This window comes from Microcebus murinus, chromosome 4, assembly GCF_040939455.1.
Source record: "Microcebus murinus isolate Inina chromosome 4, M.murinus_Inina_mat1.0, whole genome shotgun sequence".
Taxonomy (NCBI): Eukaryota; Metazoa; Chordata; class Mammalia; order Primates; family Cheirogaleidae; genus Microcebus; species Microcebus murinus.
Window position 1 is genome coordinate 7,068,769 of NC_134107.1, and position 12,203 is coordinate 7,080,971.

The 12,203-nt window shown below is 61.5% G+C and overlaps 1 protein-coding gene across 2 annotated transcripts; it reads left to right on the forward strand.

Moving 5' to 3' along the window:
- The first annotated feature begins 1,824 nt into the window (after positions 1 to 1,824).
- On the forward strand, positions 1,825 to 11,721 carry KLC2 (kinesin light chain 2). 2 transcript variants are annotated; one of them, XM_012757475.3, is made up of 16 exons: positions 1,825 to 1,978; positions 2,506 to 2,780; positions 5,983 to 6,213; positions 6,301 to 6,370; positions 7,003 to 7,225; positions 7,868 to 7,955; positions 8,064 to 8,165; positions 8,261 to 8,434; positions 8,525 to 8,624; positions 9,169 to 9,218; positions 9,306 to 9,373; positions 9,726 to 9,834; positions 9,925 to 10,083; positions 10,159 to 10,283; positions 10,496 to 10,553; positions 10,885 to 11,721. In XM_012757475.3, exons 2-16 carry the CDS (start codon positions 2,553 to 2,555, stop codon positions 10,966 to 10,968), a joined length of 1,869 nt encoding a protein of 622 aa, XP_012612929.1. In that variant the 5' UTR covers positions 1,825 to 1,978; positions 2,506 to 2,552; the 3' UTR covers positions 10,969 to 11,721. The 2 variants fall into 2 exon arrangements, with proteins under 2 accessions (XP_012612929.1, XP_012612927.1); XM_012757473.3 differs by having other exon boundaries at positions 2,542 to 2,780.
- The last annotated feature ends 482 nt before the right edge of the window (positions 11,722 to 12,203 follow it).

A 12,203-nucleotide genomic window follows, 5' to 3' on the forward strand; every position in this document is an offset into this window, starting at 1 on the left:
GTCAGAGACAGTGCTGAGGAGACCCTGGCCCCCGCCAGCATGCTGAACTGGCGACTTCTTAGCCCGAACCCACCCTGAGCCAGGAGGAGTGCCCGAGATCCTTGAGGTGCCAGCACCAGACCTTGCAGTGCAGCTTTTGTCCCTGGGGCGGTCATCTGCTGGTGACCACCTAGTGCCATCAACCCAGAAATGGTGGCAACAGTGCCCGGTGGCCACCAAGCCAGGGCTGCGGAGAGCCAGACCTAACCTGGGCTTTGGAGGGACTTGGCAGGGCCAACAGGTGTGTTCTGCTTTTTTAAAAAAAGTAACATTTGGCCGGGCGCAGTGGGTCACGGCTGTAATCCTAGCACTCTGGGAGGCCGAGGCGGGAGGATCGCTCAAGTTCTGGAGTTCGAGACCAGCCTGAGCAAGAGCCAGACTCCGCCTCTACTAAAAATAGAAAGAAATTAATTGGCCGACTAAAAATATATAGAAAAAAAATTAGCCGGCCATGGTGGTACATGCCTGTAGTCCCAGCTCCTTGGGAGCCTGAAGCAGGAGGATCACTTGAGCCCAGGAGTTTGAGGTTGCTGTGAGCTAGGCTGACGCCATGGCACTTTAGCCCAGGCAACAGACTCTGTCTCAAAAAAAAAAAATAAATATAAATAAAAATAAATTTAAAAACTAACATTTACTGGCCAGGCGTGGTGGCTCACGTTTGTAATCCCAGCATTTTAGGAGGCCAACATGGGAGGATCACTTGAGACCAGGAGTTCAAGACCAGCCTGGGCAACATGGTGAGACCCCCCGTCTCTACAAAAGATCAAAAAATTAGCACACGCCTGTAGTCCCAGCCACTGGGGAGGCTGAGGCAAGGAGGATCGCTCAAGCCCAGGTGTTGGAGGCCGCACTGAGCTATGATGACAGCACTCACTCTGACCTGTGAGATAGCATGAGACCCTGTCTCTAAAAACAAAAAAACCCTAACATTTCCTGGGTGCTGCTGTGTACCCCACCAGAAGCTACTCTGGGAGAGGAGACAGGCAGGCGCTGGCCAGCACTGCAGGGCAGAGAAAGCAAGCCAACAAGACAAATGTTACAAGGGCCAATGCAGTGGAGAGAATGCCATGGGTGCGGGGGAGGGACTGCAGGGCTGCAATAGATGGAAGCCCAGGAATCAAGGAAGGCCTCCCTGAGGGGGTGACATCCATCTGACCCGAACGACATGACTGCAGACCAAAGGGGCCCAGCTTGTCTCGATCCTCTGGTGACCCGCATTTGCTGTGGCGGGCACCCTTAGGGCGCCAGTCGCTGTCTCGGAGAGGCCAGCCTGCCCCCCGGCCACCGCTTTCTCCCTTGCAGCCAGGAGTGCCGTGAGTCCCCCACAGGGACAGACGGGGCCGCTCAGAAGGGAGTGCGCGACACGCCTCTAACGACAGATGGGGCAGACCTGCGATGCACCCACTTCCGCGGTGTCCGTGAGCGCCAGGTCGTTGCACGTAGCGCCCAAGCGCCCGCACACAGCGAGCCTCGGTACGCGGCCACTGCCCGGATCAGTGTGGACTGCCTCGCTGGGACTCAGAGCGGGCCGGGCCTCTCCTGCGCCTCAGTTTCCCCTGCCGGGCTCGGGGGACCGCCACCCGCGGTGCGTTCGGCTCGCAGCCTCGGGGCTGCTCGGGCGGAGGCAATCCCGGCGGGAGGCGCGTGGGAGGCGGCGGCGGCAGGGAACGCGCCCCGCGGCCCCGCCCCGCCCCGTGCCCGGTCCCGCCCCCGGAGCCGGCCGGCGGGCGCGCTCCTTTAAGGCAGCCCGCGGGCCGCGAGCGTGCGCTTCGCCCCCTCCGACGCGGCCACGGTAGCGGCTTCACCTTTAAGGCGGCGCGGGGGCTGCTGGGAAGGCCGGCGGGATGGAGGCGGCGGGACCGGCTCTCGGCTGCGGGTCCGGGTGAGGCGGGCGGCAGCCGGAGCCGGAGCGGGAGCCGGGCCCGAGCCGTGGGCGCAGGTCGGCGCGGGCCGGTCGGGCCGGGCAGGGGTCGGGCCGGAGAGGGAGTGGGGCTGCGGGCCGGCCGGGGAGGGGCGTCGAGGCGCGGCCTGCGGGGGCACCGGGCGCCCGCGGGGGGGGCGCGAGGGCACGGCCGCACGCCCCGGACGCGGGTCCGGCCTCGGGGCGAGGGTCCGCGCCGGCCGGCCGCGGGGGAGGGGCCGCGCGTCGGCCTGCCGGTTGGGGAGGGGCTGCCGGGGCGCCGCGGTCTGCGGCGCGGGAGTGAGCCCGGGACCCGCACCGGCCCTCGTTAGGGGGCCCGGGGACGCCCCGAGACTGGGCCGCCGAGCCGGTCCGCGCTGGTGGCTGCGGCCGAGTCAGGGTCCGGCCCCGCCGGCCGCACCGCATTGCGTCTCCCCGGCCGAGGCGAGCCGGGCGCGCCCCCTGCAGGCCGAGCGTGCGGGCATGGTGCGGGCTGCGCCCGGGGGACCGGGCACCCGGGGACCGCCGTGTTTACCTACTCCGGGCGGGCGGCGGTGCGGCCCCAGGCCCGGCGCCCGCTGCTCGCCCCCTCGCCTTCGCAGGCGGCACGACCATGGCCATGATGGTGCTTCCGCGGGAGGAGAAGCTGAGCCAGGACGAGATCGTGCTGGGCACCAAGGCCGTCATCCAGGGCCTGGAGACCCTGCGCGGGGAGCATCGTGCCCTGCTGGCGCCTCTGGTCACGCACGAGGCTGGCGAGGCAGAGCCTGGCTCGCAGGAGCGCTGTGTCCTCCTGCGCCGCTCCCTGGAGGCCATTGAGCTGGGGCTGGGGGAGGCCCAGGTAGGTCTGGGACACTGCTGTGGGAGGGAGGTCACGGGAGGGAGGGAGCCTTCCAGAGGAAGCCCGGAGCGTAGGAACAGAATCTGAGCAGGGAACCATCTGTTCCCAGCAAATATCTTTGCAAGAGATGAATGCGCTTTGGAGACCCGGCCCTGCCCCAGGAGACCCTGACCACCCTCACGCCCACACAGAACACTGTTCCCGGCTCCCTCTACCTAGCAGAGACTGAGTGGCTTAGAGCAGAAAGGAAATCCTTAGGGAGACCCCTTTACAGTCCCCCCACAATTCATTCATCAACAGATAAGCTATCAAGGCAATATGTTAGGTGCGAGGGATACAGCATCCAACAAGACAGATAAGATCCCTGCCCTAGTCTGTAGGAAAAGAGACAGAAACACCCATACGCAAATAATTGTTACAAATTATAATAAGTTCGCCAAAGAAAAGAAGGAGATTTTGTGATAGCTTATAGCAGGGAGTCTTGTCTGTTGGGCAGGCAAGACTTTTCTGAGGAAATGACAAACCAAAACCTGAAGGGAAAAGTGAACCAGCCTCTAGGAAAGGGAAGTGGGGAAGACACTGCATGTGCAAAGGTCCTGAGGTAGGAAAGAGCTCGTGGTGGGGGAATTCAGAGAACTGTGTGACTGGAGCTTGATGGGGAAGGAGAGAGGGACAGAAGAGGCTTGTGGAGAAGCCAGGAGCCAGACTGTGGCCTTGTCACTTTGGGTTTTATTCTCAGGAAATCAGAAAGCCTTTGGAGGGCTTTAAGCAGGCAGGGGACACAGTCTGACTTAGGTTTTGTTGTGTTCTTTTTTTTTTTTTTTTTTTTTGAGACAGAGTCTTGCTTTGTTGCCTAGGCTAGAGTGAGTGCCATGGCGTCAGCCTAGCTCACAGCAACCTCAAACTCCTGGGCTCAAGCGATCCTTCTGTCTCAGCCTCCCAAGTAGCTGGGACTACAGGCATGAGCCACCATGCCCGGCTAATTTTTTTTTTTATATATATTAGTTGGCCAATTAGTTTCTTTCTATTTATAGTAGAGACGGGGTCTCGCTCTTGCTCAGGCTGGTTTCGAACTCCCGACCTCGAGCAATCCCCCCGCCTCAGCCTCCCAGAGAGCTAGGATTACAGGCGTGAGCCACTGCGCCCGGCTCGTTGTGTTCTTTTTTTGAGACAGTCTCACTCTGTTGCCCGGGCTAGAGTGCCAAGGCGTCAGCCTAGCTCACAGCAACCTCAGACTCCTGGGGTCAAGTGATCCTCCTGCCTCAGCCTCCCGAGTAGCTAAGACTACAGGCATGCACCACCATGCCCGGCTAATTTTTTCTATATATTTTTAGTTGTCCAGCTAATTTCTTTCTATTTTTACTAGAGACGGAGTCTCACTCTTGCTCAGGCTGGTCTCAAACTCCTGAGTTCAAACAATCCGCCCGCCTCAGCCTCCCAGAGTGCTAGGATCACAGGCATGAGCCATGCCCCCAGCCTGACTTAGGTTTTTAAAACTCCCTGTGGTTGAGTTTTAAAATGGAGAATAAGGCCAGGCGCACGCCTGTAATCCTAGCACTCTGGGAGGCCGAGGCGGGCGGATTGCTCGACGTCAGGAGTTTGAAACCAGCCTGAGCAAGAGCAAGACCTCGTCTCTACTATAAATAAAAAGAAATTAATTGGCCAACTAATATATATATATAGAAAAAATTAGCCGGGCATGGTGGCGCATGCCTGTAGTCCCAGCTACTCGGGAGGCTGAGGCAGGAGGATTGCTTGAGCCCAGGAGTTTGAGGTTGCTGTGAGCTAGGCTGACGTCACGGCACTCACTCTAGCCTGGGCAACAAAGCGAGACTCTGTCTCAAAAAAATATATAAATAAATAAAATGGAGAATAAACCTTAGTGGGTCAAGGATTGAAGCGGGTAGCACTTGGTTAGGAAGCCATTGCTGGAACTCAAAAGAGAGGTGGTACTTGGACTGAGGGGTGGCTGTTGGGGTGACGAGAAGGAACCAGTTCTGGAGGTAGAGCCAGCAGGACCTGGGGAAGTGAGGAGAGAGGAGGGTGCATCCCTCCCAGCTTGGGGTTTAAGCAAGGTAAGGGGTGAGAGAGCCTGGGTGGAACAGGAGTTCTGGCTCTGCCTCTGAAATTGGGGCCGCCAGGACCACGTGCAGATGGAGATGTCCAGGAGGTGCTGGATGTACAAGGAGTTGAGACGCTACAGGAAAAGGTTTTGTTCCCCTCGGATCTTGGCTGAGCTCCTGCCTGGCACCGTGAATCCTGGGCATGTTGTATGATCTTGGTTTCCTAGTCTTTAAAATAGGGATCATGCCATCTGCTATATATACTGCCACGCTGTTTAGGGAATTTTTTTAAAGTTAGTGGTTATGAAAACACCCGTCCCTTAGGTGTTGCTAACCAGCTAGAAAGCACAGGCTCCAGACGGCCTGGACTCTGGAAGAGCGGTGCGTCCTCTGCCGGTTGCTGCTCCGTAGCAGGGAAGACCACGCAGGGGCCCCTCCCAGTGGAGTACGGCTGCCCTTCTGGGGGAGGCACCACTGCAGAAATGACCCTAGACCATGAAGGATGGAGAAAGGACGGTGGGGTCTCTGCCAAGGCCGCCAGGCAAGAAGAGCCTGGAGTCCTATAGGTTGGTGAGGGGCTGAGGCTGAGGCCCCTTTCCTGGTCCAGTGGTCCCCCAGATTGTCTGGGGGTTTGGGACACATGCCCCTTCTCTATCTTGGAGCTGCAGAAAGGCAGGGGGTGCCATGGATCCTCATTAGAAGTAGGATTGGGGTCTTTTGGTGGCCCTTCGGCCATCTATCAGGGTTTTTTGGTCAGGCGCTAGCCTGGGGGCAGGGAGCAATGGTCTCGTGGCTGTGGTAACAGGAGCTTGAGTGCAACCCCAGGGAGAGACAAAGGAAGAGTTGGAAGCTCAGAGAAGGCACAGCACCCTTGCTAGCCCTCTTCTGGGGGCCTCCTGATCCCAGAAGGAAGGACTCGGGGACCTCCAAGCCTCCTGGGTTTGGGCCTTGGACTGTGTGGTCTGTTTGTGGCCTTGGAGGGAGTCTCCCTTGAGGAGGAGAGCACGTCAAGGCCCGAGGCCTGCAGCTCTTCCCAGGAAGGGCCAGGCCTGGCTCTTCACGGGGCCCCAGAGGCCCAGGCCAGAGTCGCAGGCTAGCGGGTGGACAGGGCTCGGGCCTTACCCTGGCTGGCTGCACAGGTGATCCTGGCGCTGTCGAGCCACCTGGGGGCCGTGGAGTCAGAGAAGCAGAAGCTGCGGGCGCAGGTGCGGCGCCTGGTGCAGGAGAACCAGTGGCTGCGTGAGGAGCTGGCGGGGACGCAGCAGAAGCTGCAGCGCAGCGAGCAGGCCGTGGCCCAGCTGGAGGAGGAGAAGCAGCACCTGCTGTTCATGAGCCAGATCCGCAAGCTGGACGACGGCGCCTCCCCCAGCGTGAGCCCCCACCTCGGCCGCCGCTGCCGCCCAGCCCACTGACACCCGCAGCTCCTTCCCTCATGCTTATCTTGTCTTCCTTACCAGGAGGAGAAGGGGGACGTCCCCAAAGACTCCCTGGACGACCTGTTCCCCAACGACGATGAGCAGAGCCCAGGTGCGGATGGACAGCGGTTCTGGAATGGGGGGAAGAAAGCTTGTGTGAACTCTTGGTCCTTGGGACTCAGAGACCCCACCGTCCCAGTGGCTGCCATGTTCCCTCCTGCCCCAGTTGTGACCATAACCTCCCCGCGTGTCGGAACTTCCAGGCGTGTCTCAAGTGCTGCTCCTCACACCCCGTGAGCTCTGTGAGGAGCAGACTTCACAGTTGAGAGCTTTGGGGCTGCCAGGCCTGGCTTCCAGTCCTGCTTCTCTGCGAGCCCTGGGAGTTTCTCTTCCTCCCTGGGCCTCCCCTAGGGAGACAGGAACTGCATGCATGGACCGTGCCAAGCAGGGGCTGGTGCTCCCAGCCCGTAGGGTTGAGCACGTCGGGCCTCCACACCGCAGAGGAGGAAGCAGGCTCCAAGGTTAGGGACGTGCTCTGTGACACACAGCGTGAAGCATTGCGCTGGGACTCACCCACTCTTTCTATGGGGTGACTGGACCCACTCTATAAATGAGGGAACTGAGGCAGAGTGGTTAGTGACTTGCCCAGGGCCACATGTCAGGTGGGTCAAAGGCACAGCTGGCATGTGGCAGCCCAGCCCAGCGGGCACATGGTACATCTGACCTCCTGCCCTTGGCCTGCAGCCCCCAGCCCTGGAGGAGGGGACGTGGCTGCTCAGCACGGAGGCTACGAAATCCCAGCACGACTCCGCACCCTGCACAACCTGGTGATTCAGTACGCCTCGCAGGGCCGCTATGAGGTGGCCGTGCCACTCTGCAAGCAGGCACTCGAGGATCTAGAGAAAACATCGGGCCATGACCACCCTGACGTGGCCACCATGCTCAACATCCTGGCGCTGGTCTATCGGTGAGGGCTCCTCTGGCCACCGTCATCCCTGGGCGCAGCTCCTGCGTTCTTGAAGGCCGCAGCCCTGGATCACTGACTCAGGGTCTGCTGTGGGCCAGGACTTGGGCTGCACCAGGCAGTTGGGTGGCAGGGAGAGAAGGGCCTGCGTGGAACTGGGCCACAGATGGGAATAAACCTGAGTCGAGTGCAGGAGAGAGGCTGGGATGGAAGCAGGGAGGGGGCCGCAGGTGCGAACTCCAGGGGTCCTGGGGAGTCGGTGTGGTTTCTCCAGCCACCAAGCTTGAGTCCGTGCTTTGGTGAAAAGTGAGTCTGCCCAGAACACAAAGGGGTTGGAAAGATTCCTGTGGCAGAAAGCCAGCATGAGCAAAGGCCGGGGGACTAGAGGGCAAGGCATGTGGCAGGAAAGTTGTATGGGGCCCAGGAGCACTAGGTGTGGGTGGTAGATGGGACCCCAGCACCACATGTCCCAGCCAGCGGTGAGCCCCTGGAGGCCAGGGGCTGAGCAGGTCTCCCCGTACTCTGGCTCACACTCCATCATGCCCACTCCCCAGTGAATACAGGAGTGACCACGGGGATTGAAGGCCACTGGGGTAGGGCGCCAGGCTGGAGGATAACCTTGACCATGCTCCCACCTGCTCACAGGGACCAGAACAAGTACAAGGAGGCTGCCCACCTGCTCAATGATGCCCTGGCCATCCGGGAGAAGACACTGGGGAAAGACCACCCGGCCGTGAGTGCGGGTGGGTGGGGGCTACCTTCTACCCCCTGCAGCTCTCAGGGCCCAGAGCTCCCTGCCCAGCGGGGCCTGGGTCAGGACCTTCCATCCTCTGCCCCTCAGGTGGCCGCGACACTGAACAACCTGGCGGTCCTGTACGGCAAGCGCGGCAAGTACAAGGAGGCCGAGCCGCTGTGCAAGCGGGCGCTGGAGATCCGGGAGAAGGTGGGAGCCTGGGGCGCTGGGCAGGCAGGGACGCTGGGCAGGTGGGGGCCCCAGACAGCCCTGAACCCAGCCTCTGGCTCCCTCTTTCATCCCAGGTCCTAGGCAGGTTTCACCCAGATGTGGCCAAGCAGCTCAGCAACCTGGCCTTGCTGTGCCAGAACCAGGGCAAAGCGGAGGAGGTGGAGCACTACTACCGGCGCGCACTGGAGATCTACGCCACGCGCCTCGGGCCTGATGACCCCAACGTGGCCAAGACCAAGAACAACCTGGTGCCTGGGGCTGGAAGATGGGAAGGGGGTGGGAGAGGAAGAGGCTCACCTCCCCACCTCCGGCTCACCCTCTGGGACCTGCCTCTCCAGGCTTCGTGCTACCTGAAGCAGGGCAAGTACCAGGATGCAGAGACCCTGTACAAGGAGATCCTCACCCGAGCTCACGAGAAGGAATTTGGCTCTGTCAATGGTGAGTCCATGGCGGCCACATGTCGCGGGGCATGCAGCAGGGGCCACTCTGCTGTCAGCACCCAGGACCAATGCAGCTGGGCGGGCCCTCTGGCCAGGCTTGTGCTCACGATGGCACACGTGAGCACACACCGACCCACACAGCCTCCCTGGCCTGCCTGTGCCACACATACTTTTATCTACCCCATGCTCTGGGCCCAAGGGCTTCCCCCTTTGCTACTGGGAACTCCTGCTCGCCTGGAGGGCCTGGCCACGTCTCCCCCTGGATCCCCGGAGACTGGCCCATCACTCAGGCCTAGCATGCATGCCTCGCTGTGGCCTGAGGTGTGGAAGGGTCTGTCCTTCCCCGCCCCCCGCCTCAGTCACAAGTCCCGCACTGCAGCCTGTGCGGTGCTCACCTGTGTCCAGGGGAGGTCAGCAATGTTTTGGGTCTGTTTCTTATTCATTCAAAGAAGTGCAACCCTGGTCCCCCTCCCCAGTCCTATGTGCAGCCCAGTCAGGAGGCCTATTTGGCAGCCTGGTGACCATCCCCTTTCTTCTGCCAGGGGACAACAAGCCCATCTGGATGCATGCAGAGGAACGGGAGGAGAGCAAGGTAGCTCCGTGGGGCCGGTGTCCTGATGGGGGAGGGGCACGCACAGAGCAAAGGGCCTCCTCCCACATCCCACCATTCTTTCCCCAGGACAAGCGTCGGGACAGTGCCCCCTATGGGGAATACGGCAGCTGGTACAAGGCCTGTAAAGTAGACAGGTGAGGGCGGCAAGAGCAGGTGGCCGGGCACCTCCCAGGCTCCACACTCCACTCTCTCTGCAGACACATCTCTCCTCTGCCAGCTTATCTCTCAAGGCCTGGGTCACAAGCCACCTGCCCCAAGAAGGCTCCCTGCACTGGGACAGCCTAATTCTCTTGCTCCTGGGTCTCCTAGATTTTAGTCCTGGTGGCCCTGGGATGATTTTCCCCAGGACAGGCGGGCCTAGCACAGGACTTGACACATTGGAGGGGCTAGGTTCTGGTTGGCGGGATGGTTCCTCACGGCCTAGTCGGGGCCAGGGTGGGCCCCAGGTCTGGGGGAGCATGGAGTGTGAGACTGTCCTGTCTGCAGCCCTACAGTCAACACCACCCTGCGCAGCTTGGGGGCCTTGTACCGGCGCCAGGGCAAGCTGGAAGCTGCGCACACGCTGGAAGACTGTGCTAGTCGCAACCGGAAGCAGGTAGGACTCCAGGCAGGAGGCAGGTGGCAGGGACCTTGTGTGGCTCACGTGTGTTGCAGTCAGGGCCTGATGCCCCTGCCCCTCTCTCAGGGCCTGGACCCTGCAAGCCAGACAAAGGTGGTGGAGCTGCTGAAAGACGGCAGTGGCGGGCGGGGCGACCGCCATGGCAGCCGGGACATGGCTGGGGGTGCCGGGCCTCGGGCTGAGTCTGACCTGGAGGAGGCAGGGCCTGCAGCCGAGTGGAGCGGGGTGAGTCTAGGGGCTAGGGTGGGCTGGGAGGCTGTGTGGCCAATGTGGCCTAGAGACAAGCCTGTCCACCCCCAGGATGGCAGCGGCTTGTTGCGGCGCAGCGGTTCCTTTGGGAAGCTCCGGGACGCCCTGAGGCGCAGCAGTGAGATGCTGGTGAAGAAGCTGCAGGGGGGTGGCCCCCAAGAGCCCCCCAACCCCAGGTAAGCCCCTGCCCCACTGAGGCCCTCACCAGGGTTAGCCTCTCAAGAACCATCCAGCAACCCCAGATGAGCCCCTGCCCCAGATCCAGGGTGACCTCCCATCCCTCTCAGGCTCCACCACCCACCACATCCACTCCCACCCCAGCCTGACCCCTTCCCCCGTCCTCCCCCTGTTCCACCTTGGGCAAATCCTGGCCATCCTTTTCCCTCAGGATGAAGCGGGCCAGTTCTCTCAACTTCCTGAACAAGAGTGTGGAAGAGCCGGTCCAGGTAGGGGTGGGCAGGCTCTGGGCACTGGGCAGCTGAGGCCAGGCCCACGTGTGTTCCCGCCGAGCTTCCCAAGCATGTGTTCATCCAGCAACAGTTCCTGTCTCCATCCAGGCCTAGTTTGGGCTGAACAGCAGGGAGACAGCTGGGGGGAACCCATCCCCTGCCCTGGGTGGACATGAAAGCAGCCAGTGCCAACAATAGCGTGGAGGTTGGCAGGAGTGCCAGAGCACCAGGCTGTGGCCTGGGGTCAGACCTGCTTCTGCCCTGAGGGCTTGGGAAGCACAGACTAGCGCCAGCACGAGGCTGAGCCACCTGCCCCCTCTGCCCGCAGCCTGGAGGCCCAGGTCTCTCTGACAGCCGCACTCTCAGCTCCAGCTCCATGGACCTCTCCCGACGAAGCTCCCTCGTGGGCTAATCCGAAGGGAAAGCCAGTTGCCAGAGCCTCCGCCCGGCGTGCCCCCACCCCAGCCCTCCGCATGGGCCCACTGCTTGTCCTGCCTGTCTTCCCCAAGGCCCCTGTCTTTTCTGTTCAATCTCAGGGTAACCTCCTCCCTTGTCATCTCAGCCTGAACCACGGAGGCTGGGTCAGCCTGCTTAGCTCTGTCCCTTATTTATTCCTTCCAGCCGGGCCCCCTCTCCCCTAGGTCCTGGCCGGCAGGAGGAGCTGGCCAGAGTCTCCAAGATATTCAGTGGCCCACCAGCCCAGACCCCAGAGCCAAGAACACTAAGCACCTGCTGCCCCTTCAGCGTCCTGCCCTCTCCCCACCCCACCCGGCCGTTGCTTCTGTATATAGAGAAATAAGTTATTGGCCGCGCCCCTCCCTCCAGTCCACGTACTGCCCGGGCTCCCTCACCCCTTCTCTGCGGTACCGCCCAGGCCTTAATCACCCCATTCCACGCGGTGGTATCCCATAGTCTCCGCGTCCCCGCAGCGACGCTTCCCCAAAGGGTTCCCTGGGCCTTTTCGCGCTCTTCCTGGCCTCTGAGGGACGAGCCCCACTCCACCACGGCCGCAGAACCAAGGGCCTCTCCCGCCGGCCCGGGCCGAGCTGCCTCCCCGCTTCCTCGAGGGGCCGCCCGCGGCAGGGGGGCTGCCCCCGGACAGGGCCGAGGCGGTCACTCTTTATTTTCAGATGTTGCTGTAGAAATAAAGACGGTTTGAATCTGAGCCGGGCTCGTTTTGAGGCGGAGGTCGGGGACCCCCGGCGTGTCTGGATGGGGGGAGCGGGAGTGGGGTGTGCGTGCGTGTCGCTCGCGCCCTGTCCCGTGCAGCCGGAGCCCGGACACGGCCCCTGCCCCGCAGTTGTTCGGGGCTCCACAGGCTCAGGATTTCTCCCCAAACCTTCGCTCCCGGGTGCTAGAGAGCGCGGGCGTGTCTGCTCCTTGCCCAGTGCGGTGCCTCCAGCGAGTTTCCCGAGACTCCATGTTTTCATCTTCAGAACGTGGGTGATAACATCCTGCTCGGATGAGTTAAGAGTGCCCAGCACACGAAGAACCCTTGATAAGGACTTTTGCTAGCCTGTTACTGGCACCCACCTCTGGTTTAATGCTCGCAAGCTGGGCGGGGAAAGATGATCGCCTCCGTCACACTGAAGCGCCGCCCGCCCCAGCGCGGTCCTGGAGCCTGGGCCGTCTGGGGAGCAAACTACA